This window comes from Mytilus edulis, chromosome 3 (genome assembly GCF_963676685.1).
Source record: "Mytilus edulis chromosome 3, xbMytEdul2.2, whole genome shotgun sequence".
NCBI lineage: Eukaryota > Metazoa > Mollusca > Bivalvia > Mytilida > Mytilidae > Mytilus > Mytilus edulis.
This window is the reverse complement of record NC_092346.1, coordinates 81,571,301-81,589,328: the sequence shown is the minus strand read 5'-3', so window position 1 is coordinate 81,589,328 and position 18,028 is coordinate 81,571,301. Positions and strand designations below refer to the sequence as shown.

Genomic DNA, 18,028 nt, shown 5'->3' with positions numbered 1-18,028 from the left:
TCAATTAACAAAACAAGATTCATTTTTTGTCAAATAAAATACACACCATAGTGAATAACAACATTACCTAGGGTACACTAAACAGGACTAATGAAGAACAATCAATCTAAATGTCGTGCATATGATAATCTTTTCAACATCCAATAAAGGTATCCGTACAATCTAACAGATCAAACAGGTTCATTGGCATTTACAACAGAAAAGTGTATATTCTAGTTGGAGTTAACTTTGAAAAGAAATTCGTGCGTTATTTTACATTGGGAAGAAGTCCTTAATAATTCGATAAAGTTTTGAAACAATATATAATATTTATATGAACATTGATGTTCTCTTCGATGCATTGGCTACATAAGCTAACCCAAAATGAAGTTGTTTTGGAGTATAAACATTTTGTGCTTAAGGTAAATGATATGGTTAAGATATCCAATCGTAGTATTAGAAAGTAAAATCACAAAATACCTAACTCCGAGGAAAATTCAAAACGGAAATAAAATGGCAAAATCAAAAGCCCAAACAGATCAACCGAACTGATAACAGCGGTCATAGTCCTGACTTGATACAGGTTGTTGATTCTTCGTTGAACATGTAGAACAATCCATCTTTTTGGACAGAATCTTAACTTAAGTAGTTTTATGCATATCAGAATAGGACCAAATAAGATCGTTTTGATTGGAACCTGGTTTATCTTCTTTGGTTGGTTATTATACTTATTAACTACCTTGAGCAATATTAAATGGATCTGTGAAAAAAAGTAAGATCACAAAAATACTGAGCTTAGAGGAAAATCAATTCGGAAAGTCCATAATCACATGGCAAAATCAAATAACAAAACGCATAAAAAACGAATGGACATGAACTGTCATATTCCTCCTGACTTGGTACAGGCATTTTCAAACGTAGAAAAATCTGGAAAAATCTGGAAAAATTCTTTTAACTTGTCCATTATACTTGAAGGTGAAGGTGAAGTCACTTCAGACATAATGGTATCCCTGAATGGTGACAATGAAATGGACAACAGAATATTATAAAAAAAAAAATATTTGATGAACCATGTTATTGAAACAAATCACTAAATATTTATGGTAAATCCATGCGTATCTTCAATCAGTTATTTTTGTCAATTTTAAATATGATTTTATTTTCACTAGACATCTTCATTAATCATTAATTCGAGTACAAATATAACATCTTACACACACTGATATTGTTTTTGCTTTGAAGAAAAGACAAATAAAGACGGAGACACATGACAGAGACAACACACAGATATACAATCTCCCTGTATTGACCTTAAACCTAGACAAGCGCTTCGGGCTCATATAAAATATAAGTTGTTTTCATTATATTTTATTGTATCGACTATATTGGCAGATTGGGAAAATTGCCGGAAATATTTATGCAGTTGAACACAAATCTAGTTCAGATAGTAAGGCCACACTTAAAAATATTTTGATTTGCCCAAAACCCTATCCAACATCGAGACAGTCGGTAGTTAGGTAGGCATCTTTTTTTTTTTGGCAAAGAGAAATTTAAGTATCAGATGTTTATTAGTCTTCGTGCTTTTCTGAATAAAAAAAAATATTTTCACACCAGGACAATAAAAGATTTTGAGTAGGCAGCTATATTTTGGGTAGGTAGAGTGTGGGCAAACAAACCTATTCTTTTTTATGGCCTAAGAAGAATTTACAAGTTATAAATACAATTCTATAACAGTTGAGCTGAATGGAAGACATATACTAGCAATATATACTCTGCCAAATAGCCTACTAGTATACAAAATATAGAATATGTATAACTCAGTTGTTTACCGTATTGTATAAAAGGAAGGATCTCTCATTGTTTCGGAAATTACTACATTGTAATTTATTAATGACAACAGGCAATTGTATATTCACTTATTACACATTATTTCCGATTAAAATTGTTTTTCTCAAATTGTAAATGATGACTTGTCGTTTATTTCGTTTTATCTGCAATAAGTAACAAAATAGACTACTTTTTAATTGAAACGTGTGTCCGACAATTAGGGCCTGGGTAATGATAAAGATCGAACTTTAGATTGTCTGTAGTTATCATATTTATATAGATATATGTACACCAATCTCCAGATATATATATTTATATAATGTATCAAACAGATTGAACAATTTATTATAATCTGTTAGGTAGACAATTGCATATGCTTATATTGAAATCAAAATGCTGCGCGGTCTTTTAATTTTCGGAATACTAGTCCAAGTGACATATTGTGCTGTCATATCGAGTTGTCCTGCGTATGGATGCAGACCTTCAGGAACATTTTCTTATTTGATCGACATTCAATCAAAGGAGCCTGAAGTTTTCTGGAACACAACATACGGTGCCATACCAGACAGTTTAGGATGTGTTGGAAACCTCAATAATATTGTATGTCCCTACAAAGGACCAAAATCAAAGTAAGTGCATTAATCAGATTCATATCAGGTAGTTTAGGATGTTTCGGTACCATCAATAATATTGTATGTTCTCACAACGGACCAAAATCAAAGTAAGTGCATTAATGAGATTCATACCAGGTTGTTTATGATGTTTCGGTACCATCAAAAAAATTGTATGTCCCTACAAAATACCAGACATCATAGGATGAGTTAATTACACCAACAATAACATTGAGTGTCCCTTCAAAGATTAACATCATAAAAAGTACAAGATATATTGCAGTGTCAGACGACCAATGACGTGTCGGAAACGTTAATATTATTGACGTCACTACAAACTACCACCATAAATGTAAATAAACCCATCATAGATACCAGAATTGAAATTTTGTATTTGCGCCATACGTACTAAATTCAGCACTTTTTTAAGCAAATCATTTTAACCTGTGCTATAGTATCACTAGTTGGCTTCGGTTTGCAATTAAGATATCCACCTCATAATACAGCAATACATATATATTGTGCCAACACCAATACATTTTAGCTGTCTACCTTAATTGAATTAAGAATAATTAATATCCGTTTAAGTATAATAAAAAAAAAAGCAGAAGACCAAGCCATAATTAAGGTCAGCAACTCCGCGCAAATTCCAAGTTCACATATATACACACATTTTAAAATACGTACCATTTGAACTTATTTCAATTCACTCCATGGCAGTGTATCATGTAAACTTTAGCCTTACAAGATGGTCTGATATTTCTGACTTATGGTCAATATATCTTGATAACCTTTGGCGCTTGCTTGTGTTACCTAAATACAATAATAACATAATATAATGCATCTATTCAGAATCAGTAAATCGTAATTCCTTTGGAGGTATTTTTCAGGATTTGATTGTAAGTTGTACTGTCAATTGTTTTTGTAAGAAGGAAAACTTGGAATGTGTCGCAAAGACAACAACCCGACCAAAGATCAGAAAACAATAAACGTTTACAGTTACGCTACGATTACACAACTACCTTGGTTATTTCTCATTTATTAAAACATCGAAAATTTCATAAGTTTAGAAGAAAAAAATTCTTTTAAAAATAGTTTACTTATTACAGTGGCTATGTGGGTATTGGTAGCGATAACGGTAATCAGATGTGGTACGATACTGTTCTCCATGATCCTTCCCTGCCTGTGATGGACATAGAAGGCGGTATCATTGGAACTGATGGACATTACATGGTGAAATATGAAGCGGATGGAACACAAATCAAACCATCTAAACCAGTTGATCCTAGTCTGTTTCCATTATACAGGTAACACACACTAACATAACATGTAACGCCCATTGATTATAACACATAATTGAAGTTACCCCGTCCTCATCAGAATCAGTCAGTTCTCAGCTATCCTCAAATACAAGTGGACGATGAACGCCTAAAATAAATCCTGATGTTGAAGGTCTCTTTTAATTTCCTTTTTTAGTTGTGTTTGTTTTTCTATTAGTGGCTTTTGTTTTCTTTTTGTTGCTTTCCTACTTGTTTATACAGATTTTGTTTTAGGTTGTCGCTGCTGTACACACACTCAGTGATTTTATCGAAAGTTTCTACTATTGATGTTATATGTTTGCACTTTTAATACGCGCTTTGTGAAGAATTTGTATAAATTTTGTAAGGGATTGTCATTTTCCAGGTAAGCCTATTCAATTCCATTATGGTCCACTCCCAACAATGTGTTACATCATCAGACATTCTAGGTACAGAATTGTTTAATGTTAAATCATATAGTTCTGTTCTGTAGTCAGTTGTTGTAATGCTTCAGAAAGTCTCAGTACTGATTAATAAAAAGATTGTGGATTAAACAGGTGTATACGCTTGAAGGAAGAAAGGTTACTCTGTGTAAATTACGTCAGATATGCTTTTAAAGCAAGACTACAAATTGCACATCTTGTGATTACTTTGCCCTATATTAGCACACATATGGCTCTGGTATTCCTTATGGCAAATTTTCTGCATTGGTCCAAAACATCCAAATGGTGGTGAAAAAAGTGAAATCACGAAATTACTGAACTCTAAACGGAAAGTCCCTATTCAAATAGCAAAATCAAAAGCTTAAACACATCAAATGAATGGATAACAACTGTCAGATTCATGACTTGGTAATTTTCTTATGTAGAAAATATTGGATTAAACCTGGTTTTATAGCTAGCTTAACCTCTCACTTGTATGACAGTTGCATGAATTTTCATTATATTGACTACGTTGTGTGAACAAAACAAACAGACATAATATGTAAAAATTTCAAAAATAGGGGTACAGCAGTCAACATTGTGTTATCGTTTTAATCAGTATAAAAACAAATATGCAACAAAGAAGTACAAAAAGGCATATATACAAAGCAGGTAAAAGTTGTATGATTATGAGGTTACATTGCGCTGGATTGGAATCACTGTGGGTTGTCCACCAAGAATTCTAACAATCCGGTTGTCTGACAGCATAATTACATGTAGAATAAAACAAATATACTCGAGGGTATATGGCCCAAGATAAAATATTTATTGGATTTTGTCAAGGACACAACACCGAGTATCATCTTAAGGATGTTATACCCGGATTTGTTTCAGTTAAAACGATTTATGACTATTGAATTGCGATATACTAATATTGCCTTCGTTTTGTTGATTCTATAGAAGGAGAATAAGTCATTAATACAATCGACAAACAAAATAACTCCTATTAGAATTACAAAGGTCAGTGGAAGAATTTCCCGCACAAATGTCATTTGTTAAACGGGATAAATCAAAAAGTTTTAGTTTTATTTATTCGTTCAAATTCAGATCAATTTACATAGTAACCTGAATAAAATATCTTGTCAGCTATATATCTTATTCAGGTTACTATGTAAATTGATCTGAATTTGAACAATAAAATAAACCTAAAAATCAAAAAGCTATAAATATGTTGTGTACAGGTTATCATTTTGTACAAATAATGCATGTACACATTATAATTTGCACTAAATAAGGCGTAATTTCACTTTTAACTTGTACAATATTTTACATAGAATAAGTTTCAAATCAAATAATAAAACATAATTTAAATTTTAATTACCAATCAATATAAAACACACTGATAACTCTATTTACTGTACTATACAATTGAATACAATGCTCTTATTTGTTGGAGCAGGTGAGCGAACCATGACACCTTACATTCTGCTTTTTGCATTTACACTTTGAATTGTTACAACCTCCTTTACATTTGCAAGAGAGATAACCACCAGTTTTTGAAAACAATTTCACAGCTTCCCTAGGGAAAGTTGTAAATCTGGAATTTGTGTAACGGACAAAGAAGAGTCACTAATTTATTCTAGTTGGTTTCTGCTTAGGACTCCTGATAAATTACCAGCTATTGTCCCTACACGATAGCCTAAATTTCCTACTTCCACAACAACACCTTGTATATTCCTCGGATCGGTCGGTGCTCGGTCATACTGTGGTATTGGGATAATAGCATTGTCTCAAACAGATAACTCACTCAGTTTCTGTATTTCATGTAAGGACATCTGCTTGGGTTTGTTGAGATTGCACGAATGATTGGGGTTTTGACTTCCTCTGATACAACTTCAATAGTTTTACTAGTTGATTCAGTTTCACTATCAGTCACATAATCGTAAGGTTCTCTTTCTGATTCTACTGATTCTATCTGTGTTTTCATCCGTGCCATCGATCTCAATTTCTCTGTTCTCCTCTGAAACCTCTTTGAACACTTTCTCCAAATCTTCCTCAGTTTCAAGATTTTACAAAAAGTTCCTTGGGCAAAGAAGATGAAGATAAATCTATCTTTGGGTCAGAACCAAACAGAGCACGATAAGGCATTTGATCAATTACTCTGTGATATGATATACTTTTCTGAAATTGTACGAAGCGCAAACCTTCAAACCACTGTTGTGTGTCATTGTCATTCATCCATGATATGAGCATTTCTTTAATGTCTGCATTTGCTCTTTCTACAGACCCTTGACTTTGGGGATGTCTTGGTCGCCCATGAACTATTACTAATTCTGACAATAACGATCTCAGTTCAATGATTATATGTGCAATGAACTCTCTCCAATTATCGCTTTTGAGGATATTGGGTGCACCAAAGAGACAAAAAATGTCAAGTAATTGATAAGCAACTTCAGCAGCTCTCTTAGATTTCAGAGCTCTAAGCACGCTAAATTTGGTAAGATGATCTTGATATGTGAATGACCAGTGAACAGGAGTTCAATTTATAACCTCAAGGCAATATAAATGAATCAATATGGCAAATATAAAAACAGCATTGAAAAGTTTTTATAGTGAGTATCAACACATTTTTATTACAATAACCATATGATAAATTATTGTACAAGTTATAAGTGAAATTAAGCCTTATTTTGTGCAAATTGTAATTTGTACAAGCACGTTTTGTACAAATTGTAATTTGTACAATCATTTTTGTACAAATTATAATTTGTACAAAGTCAAAATACAAATTATAATTTGTACAATTTTTTTATACAAATTATAATTTGTACAAAATGATAACTTGTACACAACATATATAAGGATTTTGAACTCAGTAATTGTATCAGACAATTATTTATTTCTTGCAAAAACGCTTAATCTCGACTCTGAATCTAAAACAAAACTGAAATAAAATGGTATATGAAATCGTCCAAAACAGGTTTTCCTCACATTGATGAAGGTGAAATACGTAGATTCAGAATTGGGCATATTGAAATAAGGTCAGGGATAAAGCCTTATTTTAAGTGAAAACTTTAAAAAAAAAAAAACACACCTGAATTGAATCATCGTTTGTTACATGCATGCGAACCTTAAAGTGTAAACTACGAAAGAGTATATGTTTCTAGTTATCCCCTAAAAATAATACTATCGTCTTCTTCCACGCGCCATGAACTGAATTTTAATTTATTGTCATAGAGTATGATAATTATTATTTAATATGACTTGATCTTCAAAATAAATGTTTTTAAGCGCTATTAAAACCAGCAAAATCAAACTCAACGTTCGATGTTTAATCGCAATTTCCTATGTGCAAAACATAGAAAAGCTAATAAAAAATCTGTTCATTGTAGGGACAATCAAGACATTTCAACTATAATATATTGATAAACCTGTGTTCGTTGTGTACTACTCCTAAGTTTTCTTTGATGAACGGGAGACAACTCTTATTTATAAAAGTTCAATCAACCAATTACAAATGCATAATGCGTTTGAAATGATGTGTTATATATCTCTTTTCAAATCACTAAAGTATGCGAAAACTGTCCACTTTTATCTCGAGAATCATCTCTGTGTGATTTAATTTTGATTCAAAGAGCATTAGATATAAGGTTTTTTAGCTCACCTGGACCGAAGGACCAAGCGAGCTTTTCTCATCACTTTGCGTTCGTCGTCCGTCGTCGTCGTCGTCTGTTAACTTTTACAAAAATCTTCTCCTCTGAAACTACTGGGTCAAATTTAATCAAACTTGGCCACAATTATCATTGGGGTATCTAGTTTAAAAAATGTGTCCAGTGACCCGGCCAACCAACCAAGATGGCCACCAGGGCTAAAAATAGAACATAGGGGTAAAATGTAGATTTTGGCTTAAATCTCTGAAACCAAAGTATTTAGAGAAAATCTGACATGGGGGGTAAAATTGTTTATCAGGTCAAGATCTATCTGCCCTGAAGTTTTCAGATGAATCGGAGAACCTGTTGTTGGGTTGTTGCCACTAAATTGGTAATTTTAAGAAAATTTTGCAGTTTTTGGTTATTATTTTGAATATTATTATAGATAGAGATAAACTGTAAACATCATAATATTCAGCAAAGTAAGATCTACAAATAAGTCAATATGGCTAAAATGGTCAGTTGACCCCTTAAGGAGTTATTGCCCTTTATAGTCATTTTTTACCAATTTTTTGTAAATTTTTGTAATTTTCTACAAAAATCTTCTGCCCTGAAACTACTGGGCCAAATTTAATCAAACTTAGCCACAATCATCATTAGGGTAGTTCAAAAAATGTGTGTGGTAACCCAGCCAACCAACCAAGATGGCCGCCATGGCTAAAAATAGAACATAGGGGTAAAATGTAGATTTTGGCTTATAACTTTGAAACCAAGGCATTTAAAGCAAATCTGACAAGCATTTAAATTGTTTATCAAGTTAATATCTATCTGCCCTAAAATTGTCAGATGAATTGGACAACTGGTTGTTGGGTTGCGGTCCCCCAATTGGTAATTTTTAAAGAAATTTTGCCATTTGTGGTTATTTTCTTGAATACTACTATAGATAGAGATAAACTTGAACAGCATTAATGTTTAGCAAGGTAAAATCTACAAATAATCAACATGACCAAAATGGTCAGTTGACCCCTTAAGGATTTATTGCCGTTTATAGTAATTTTTTAACAATTTTCGTGAATTTGGTAAATTTTTGTAAATTTTTACAAAATATGTTCCTCTGTAACGAAAGGGCCAAGTTTATTATAGATAGAGAAAATTGTAAGGAGCAAAAATTTCAGTACATAAAGATCTACAAACCCATCACCATCACCAAAACACAGTTTTGTCATGAATCCATCTGTGTAATTTGTTTAATATGCACATAGAACAAGGTTAGCGACACAGGCTCTTAAGAGCCTCTAGTTTCCTTCCGCCAAGAAAATGTAAAAGAATGAAGATCAAGTTTTGTAATATAATCTGCAAACAAGTAAATAGGTTGGTCATAAGTGGTTTAACTATTGTATATTGTGCTTAAATTAGATTCGTTACTAAGTTGTTAGGTCTCATATACGTTCGGTGTTCATATTTGCTGATGATGTTATTAGTTTTCACACAATATGGCAGTTCAGATGCTGTGCTTGTAGAATTAAGGGCATACGATACAGTTACAGGGGAGGTAATGACGTTGCTAACGTAAAATGTTATTTTCGCGACGTCAAACTATGACATATCGGGAAAAGATGCATTTTTCGACTGATTTTTATCATTCAAACTGATTTAAATTGAAAACGAGTGCATGGACCCCTATTTTTTAAAACGACATTTTGTTTCATTTTTCAGGGAGATTATGTGGACCAAATTTTATAAAACTGTAAATAGTGCAATTTTAATTTTGATAAATATACAGCAAAAAAAGACGTTTCTTTCTCAATTCATGACCATTTGATAAATATGAGTTATTTTTAAATAAAAAATGCATAAATTTTTTTGATACTTATAAAATACAGAAATTACAAATTATTTAACAAAAAACAATTTGTGTTTATCTGTTAAAAAAAAAAGTTATGTCTTTCTTTCTTTTGTGACAAAAATGTCGGTTATTGATTTGGGGATGTACGGCGGGCGGGCGGGCGGGCGGGCGGGCGGGCGGGCGGGCGGCAATCAAATGTTGTCCGTGCATTTACTCATGAACCGTTCAACCAAAGCTTTTAAAATTTTAATATGTTGTTACTGACAACTAAATGAAGGTCAAGTTCAATAATGGTGATTTTGACTTTTACCGTTCAGGAGTTATGGTTCTTGAAAGATTGAAAAATGAAGTTTCCAGTCATGTCCCTGCATTTACGCATGAACTGTTCTACCAAAGCTTCCCAAATTTTAATATGTTGTTACTGATGACAAAATGGAGGTCAAGTTCAATAATGACTATTTTGACTTCTACCGTTCAGGAGTTATGGTTCTTGAAAGATTGAAAAATGGAGTTTCCAGTCGTGTCCGTGCATTTACGCATGAACTGTTCTACCAAAGCTTCCCAAATTTTAATATGTTGTTACTGATGACAAAATGGAGGTCAAGTTCAACAATGACGATTTTGACTTTTACCGTTCAGGAGTTATGGTTCTTGAAAGATTGAAAAATGGAGTTTCCAGTCGTGTCCGTGCATTTACACATGAACTGTTCTACCAAAGCTTCCCAAATTTCATTATGTTGTTACTGATGACAAAATAGAGGTCAAGTTTATTAAAGACGATTTTGACTTTTACCGTTTAGGAGTTATGGTTCTTGAAAGATTGAAAAATGGTGTTTCCAGTCGTGTCCGTGCATTTTCTCATGAACCATTCAACCAAAGCTTTTGAAATTTTTATATGTTGTTACTGATGGCAAAATAGAGGTCAAGTTCAATAATGACGATTTTGACTTTTACCGTTCAGGAGTTATGGTTCTTGAAAGATTGTAAAATGGTGTTTCCATTCACGTTGTTGCATTTACTCATGAACCATTCAATCTAAGCTTTTCAAATTTTAATATGTTGATACTGATGACAAAATGGAGGTCAAATTTGATATTGACGATTTTCTCTTTCACCATTCTTCAGTAATGGTTCTTGTGATATTGCCAGGACACAAATAAATATTAATAAATCCGGTTTGCTGTCGTTGTGACAGCCTCTTGTTTATTTTATAATAAAAAAAAAATCGTTCAACAAATGTTCTTCTGTGATTACAAGTCCTTGAACGTTGAATTTATAACAAAAATACCAAACATATTAATTCTTTACAAAGTTACAGCTATGCATAGGAACTATAGTGTTTCATAAAGATCTACTTTCCGTTATGACATGATCAAAAAAATCAACCTCGTCTACTGTGTACTATCAATATCTCTTCGATTGATGAAATGGTATTCGTGTTATCAAGGTTTGCAGCGTTGTCTGAAAACTTATCAGTTATGGTCAATTTGTCTTTGTTAAATGATTTTCAATATGTGCCGTTCAAAGGTATGGTTGGAATACATCAGTTTAATGTTTTGAATACTTCATTTTTGCCAACGATGGATGTTTGCTCTCTTAGTACATTAGAGACGTTGTTTTTAGTAATAAAATTGAGAAAGGAATGGAATGGATTTTGTTTTTGTTTCGTCTAAATGTTTGCAAGTATTATGAAAATCATCTATCAACTGGTGTCTCGTTTGGTATTCGTAAAATTGAACCATAACAATTCAAAACAATAAAGAAAACAATCTGCAATAAGAGGGACACGGTTAGTCCCTATTAGAACACCAACCAATAATGTGTGGTTATCAGAACAATAACGTTACGGTACATAATTCCTTTTCAGAAATATTTTTTTTATCGAAAGACAAAGCTTAATGGTAAATCTGTGTTTCAATTGAAATTTTGAAATTGACACTTTGAATAACATTAACGTTTCTTCTTTTACTGCACAAGATAATCTATCCGACACTTCTACTGAACAAAATTTGCTTTTTGACACTATTATGTGTTACCTAAGGTTTTAGTTTGAAATCCGGATTTGCTTTTCTCTCAATCGATTTATGACATTTGAACAGCGGTATACTGCTGTTGCCTTTATTTACTGCAAAATACGCTTTTCGAAACTTTTATTACACAAGTTGCGCTTTTCGACAATTGACTCGGTGACGTTTTAAGTAAACACTTTTATGAATCCAATACCTTTATCAAACGCTGAAGGGCTCGCAAAACCAAAAATGACATAAAGGAAAAGCAAACTCAGACAGGGAATCAGAGCTTTGTGTAAGGGAATATAAACTAAACTAGAGGCTCTAAAGAGCCTATGTCGCTCACCTTGGTATATGTGCATATTAAACAAGGACACATATGGATTCATGACAAAATTGTGTTTTGGTGTTGGTGATGTGTTTGTAGATCTTACTTTATTGAACAATCTTGCTGCTTACAATTATCTCTAACAAGGTTTGTTTCTATCTATAATGAAATTGGCCAAGAAGTGACAGTGGAAATTTTTTTGTAAAAATTTATGAAAAATGTTAAAAATTTACTAGAAAGGACAATAACTCCTAAGGGGTCAATTGACCACTTTGGTCGAGTCGTCTTATTTGTAGCTCTTACTTTGCTGCACATTATTGCTATTTACAGTTTATCTCTATGATAAAATTCAAGATAATAATCAAAAGCTGCAAAATTTTCTTAAAATTACAAAATCAGTGGCAGCAGCCCAACAAGTTGCCCGATTGGTCTGAAAATTTCAGGTAGATAGTTCTCGACCTAATGAACAATCTTATCCACAGCAGATTTTCTCTAAATGCTTTGATTTCAGAGATATGAGCCAAAAAACAGCATTTGACCCCATGAACTACTTTTAGACATCTTGGTTCATGGGCGAGTTCATCGGACACATTTTTTAAACTAGATACCCCAATGATGATTGTGGACAAGTTTGGTTAAATTTGTCTTAGTAGCTTCAGGGGAGAAGATTTTTGTAAAAGATTACAAAAGTTTAGAAAAAATCGTTAAAAATTGACTTTAAAGGGCAATTACTCCTGAAGGGGTCAACTGACCATTTTGGTCATGTTCACTTATTTGTAGATCTTACTTTGCTGAACATTATTGCTGTTTACAGTTTATCTCTATCTTTAATAATATTCAAGATAATATACCAAAAACGGCAAAATTTCCTTAAAATTATCAATTTAGGGGCCGCAACCCAACAATGGGTTCTCCGATTCATCTGAAACTCTTAGGGCAGATAGATCTTGACCTGATAAACAATTTTACCCCCATGTCAGATTTGCTCTGAATGCTTTGTTTTCAGAGATATAAGCCAAAATCTACAGTTTACCCCTATGTTCTATTTATAGCAATGGTGGCCATCTTGGTTGTTTGGCCGGGTCACCGGACACATTTTTTAAACTAGATACCCCAATGATGATTGTGGCAACGTTTGTTTGAATTTGACCCAGTAGTTTCAGAGGAGAAGATTTTTGTAAAAGTTAACGACGACGACGACGGACGACGGACGCAAAGTGATGAGAAAAGCTCACTTGGCCTTTTCGGGCCAGGTGAGCTAAAAATGAATAGATTTGGCTTTGTAGTTCTATTGTGAAGAAAGAAAAAAAGCATACCATTAGAGCATGAAATTGGCAAAAAAATGAAAAACAAAATCTGTATAAAATGCTTTTAAAAAAGTAGGGGGGGAAAAGTCAAAGTGCTAAACAATTAATTTCTCTTACAGTGTACAGCTATCCGATAATGGAATGTTGGTATTTGCTTCGATGAATGGTGTAATGTTCGCAATGGATACAGGTAATGTATACGATGCTCAATGTAGACATAAATGTATAGTTAAGTCTTATTTTCTAATAATTACATAAAATGTATGTTTCATTATAATACGTTATTCTGATTGTCTAACTGCACATCACGTGTTATCTCTTAAGCAGTTGCATTACACAATAAAACTTATCATTCATGATGACACGAGGTCCCATAATAAAGTGCACAGGTAAATTTAATAAAAACTTGATGTAAATCGTGTTTTCATGATACTAGCTAAAAAATGTAGTTATAAGTATTGAATACTTCTTTTTGTAACTTCATAGGGTTGTAAAAGCGTTGACCGTGCGCATATTTTTAGAATGAAGCGCTTCCACGATTCGTACAAAATGTACTTCGGTCAACACTTTTACACCCCGATAAAGTTACAAAAAGAAGCATTCAATTCCTAATTGATACCGATAGTTTAGCCTTATACTCAATAAAACAGGTATTTTTATTCTAATCCCAATGAATTATAATATTCGTCCACAAATTGTGATTTAAAAATAATAATTCACATACATTTTTAGCTCACTTGGCCCAAAGGGCCTAGTGAGCTTTCACCATCACTTTGCGTCCGTCGACCGTCGTCGTCCGTCGTCGTTAACTTTTACAAAAATCTTCTCCCTGAAATACTGGGCCAAATTAAACCAAACTTGGCCACAATCATCATTTGGGTATCGAGTTTTAAAAATGTGTGGCGTGACCCTGCCAACGAACCAAGATGGCCGTCATGGCTAAAATTAGTACATAGGGGCGAAAGATATATTTTGGCGTATATCTCTGAAACCAAAGCATTTAGAGCAAATCTGACAGGGAATAAATTGTTTCTCAGGTCAAGATCTATCTGCCCTGAAATTTTCAGACAAAATAAACAACCTGTTGGTTGGTTGGTGCCCCAGAATTAGTAATTTTAAGGAAATTTTGCAGTTTTTGGTTATTATCTTGAATATTATAATAGATAGAGATATACTGTAAACAGCAATAATGTTCAGCAAAGTAAGATCTACAAATAAGTCAACATATCCAAAATTGTCAGTTTATCCCTTAAGGAGTTATTGCCCTTTATAGTAATTTTTTAACAATTTTCATAAATTTTTGTAAATTTTTGTAAATTTTTAGAATATATTTTCCACTGTAATTACTGGGCCAAGTTCATTATAGATAGAGATAATTGTAGCAAGAAGAATGTCCAGTAAAGTAAGATCTACAAACACATCATGATCACCAAAACACAATTTTGTCATGAATTTATCTGTGTCCATTGTACATAGACCAAGGTGAGCGACACAGGCTCTTGAGAGCCTCTAGTTTACATAATGTGTTTGCAACTTAGTACTTTCTTATAGTAAAATATACTCTTATTTTTCAATATTTGATGCCATTTTACATTATAGCTGGTATACCACTCGCTTCAATATCTTTTAATGGTTCGGTTGAGAGATTCAATGGATCATTTCTGCCAGTATCCACCCCTATAATTGTTGGGACACGTGTCTATGTGTTGACGGAGTTCAGGCCAGATGAAGATACTCCTGAAAGCAGAATGGTTGCGTATATTAATATTGTTTAAATATATGAAATAATAAAGTATAAGTGTAAATTGGAAATTGGAAAAAATGTAGTTTAAAGGGTTCTACTTTTCGTATGCCTCTTACGCACAAAGAAACCAACAGCAATAAAGAAAACAAAACCATGAAAAAAAACACAATACAACACAACACAAAAGAATCCATTCGAAAAGGATATATAAAAAGAATTAAATTTCAATACTTGCAAAACTCTTGATCTTAGCCGCTAATTGATTCTTGTAATTATTTGTAATAGACACCAATATATATTTAAACATCTTTGTGTAAAAAATATCTTACAACAATTGCATATATATTTTGCTTGATAACTTAATTCACTTGAAAATATATATTTTTAGCCAAACATTCTTGGTATGCGGCGTTTATATGCAGTTGATATTTTCCTACGAATGGTTGATCGGCTTCATACAACATGGTATTTCAATTTTGAAAGAGAAGATCCCGAAACAAAAAATAGCAGACTGTCGAAAGAATTAAAGGCAAACGAGAAAGACACAACACTGAGGTTTAAACCAAGACAACCAGTTCAAGGTAACCCTCTACTGATGGCTAACATACAAGAGGAAGTTATCTATGTCATTTTACCACCACCAGAAACTAATGGAGATGAGCCGCCAATGTTCTGGGCAATAAAAGACGATGGTGACGACGCGTCACTTTTATATAAACGAACAATATCTGCATCGCGCATGGCAATGTACGAAATAAATGGTTCACTGAAACATAAATCTAAGTCTAATATAAAAACAAAATCTAAATTGTTTGACGCAATATCAAGCAAATCAGTTCAAGAAGTAGCAATTCCAATCTGGCTTTTGTCAGAGAGCAAAAGTTCAATTTATAAGGTGAATCCTACAGATGGATCAATCGAACTTACAGTCAATCTAACATCAGTGTTGGAAGGCGTATCGGAAGTGACGTCGGACATGATGGTGTCTCGAAGTGACGATAAGGGCACTGACAATGTTATTTTCGGAATAACTCTTAAGACATCTACTATCACTAATTATATTATGTCATTGGACTCTAATGGTGAAATGCAATGGAAAGTTCCTACGCCCTCAAACGTCGCTGTTATTGGACAGATTGCGGGGATCTCATCTGAAGGCACCAATTCTGACGATATGTTAGTCGCTTTTGGGAACAACAAAGATTCTGGTTCTGTATTTGCAATTAAATAAGGAAACATGAGCAAAGCAATGTGCAATAATGGGTAATAAAAATAAGTTTATTGATAATTAGTTTATTATTTCTATTTCAAATCTGTCCTCCAACGTTAAACACCCAGCTAAAAAATGTTCACACATCATCAAAATGATCATGGCGTCAGTGAGTAGCTTGTATAGGATATAAAGGCAGCGTTTCCAGAAACGATTTATGTTTTCTTTGGGGAATGGACCTTAATTTGAAACTAAATAAAACCCAAATAAAGGGGACTTCTAAGAATGGAAATAAAACAGAATTACAAGGGTATCTTGCATCTGAAAATCCTCTAAGTGAATTGAGTTTTAAAACAGTTTTTAATAATATTTTTCGAAAAGTATTTCTCATAAAGTCATTTGCTAAAAAAACATTAAAATCAAGGTTCATGCATGTGTGATCATTTTACTAGTAACATATTCCACTCGACTATCTTGAATTTACGAACTTTATAAAGTATAATCATAGCAACGTCCAAACATAAAACTATTATTAATTTGCAAAAGTAGCAAAAATGATTTTTAACTTGCGTCCTTTCCCATTTGCTACTTTTGCAAATAGATAATAATGTTATGCTTGAATGCGCGTATTGTTTTGATTTTCTTACTGGTTTCTTTCATTTTTTACCTTAAAAAAGAAACCAGACTAAGTTCCGAAGTTGCGGCCATCTTGAAATTATAAAATTGCTTATGTAAGGGGGTCATCATTTCGTTCTGTGTGCATGGTATTATTTGCAACTACTAGTATTACTAGCATTTGAAGAATAAGATGCTTATACATGTATATATTTTCGAAATGGTCCATTGTTAAATAATGTTCAAGTGTGTTTCCATGCAAAAATATGGATCGGCATCAAAATATTAATTTTTAGATGAAATTCATGTATTGGACATTATTCTAGGCTGTGAACAATTTTAGCGAAGGGACCTTTAAGTGAATGAATCACGAGTCCTGTATTATGTTCCCATGTGCCTGCCATTCTAGATCGGAGCGAAAGATGCATCTATAATTACCTCTCATCAAAATGCATGGATATTGTCCGTCAATTTTTAACCTTAGATGGTTCGAAAATAGCAAATTCTTGAAAGGAACGCATAACATCCTGCTAAATAAAGTTCTATTTGACGCATAAGTACAGGAAAAATCTGGGAGCATACATCAAAATACTTACGAATGCGAATTTGAATACACACATCGTTGAAGCATGTTAATTAAAATAGATATGAATAAACCAATATGTGTGGTGTGCGTCAGTGATTTGGCAACTAACAACAAAAACACTAAACACATCCGTAGGTCTCATACAATCTTTAGCAATCCATTACAAAAAGCTAAAACATACAATCTTCAACAATATAGAGTTGCAATATATGTATAGTTCTAAATGTCCCGTTTCTTGTTTCATTATCAGTAGGACACTACTTGCTCAATTCTTAACTATAGTTTGTCTTGCCTTTTGTGGAATCTGGTGTTCATTGAAATTTGTGTTTGTCGCAACCTTTTCAGACTTAGAGCGAAATTGAGTTTGGTGTGTTGTATATCCACTTATTGACAAAACAAGATGTCTTTACGAAGTTAGTGTTTGTGTATATAGTTCGGTTGCATTGACATAAAACTCATATTTCTTTAAATTTAAACCAAAGATAAAAATAAGATGTAGCTGGTTCTTAAAAGGCACTTATTGACTAATATAGATGTCCTTTGAAAGTTTTGGTTTTTGTGTGTGGTTGGATTGCTGTCGTATTGAATTTTACCAC

At 33.0% G+C, this 18,028-nt stretch overlaps 1 protein-coding gene across 1 annotated transcript; it reads left to right on the top strand.

Moving 5' to 3' along the window:
- Window positions 1-1,917: 1,917 nt before the first annotated feature.
- LOC139517595 (uncharacterized) lies at window positions 1,918-16,309 on the top strand. The gene is made up of 5 exons (XM_071308819.1): window positions 1,918-2,435; window positions 3,527-3,724; window positions 13,397-13,467; window positions 14,877-15,028; window positions 15,410-16,309. Exons 1-5 carry the CDS (start codon window positions 2,200-2,202, stop codon window positions 16,250-16,252), a joined length of 1,500 nt encoding a protein of 499 aa, XP_071164920.1. The 5' UTR covers window positions 1,918-2,199; the 3' UTR covers window positions 16,253-16,309.
- Window positions 16,310-18,028: the final 1,719 nt, after the last annotated feature.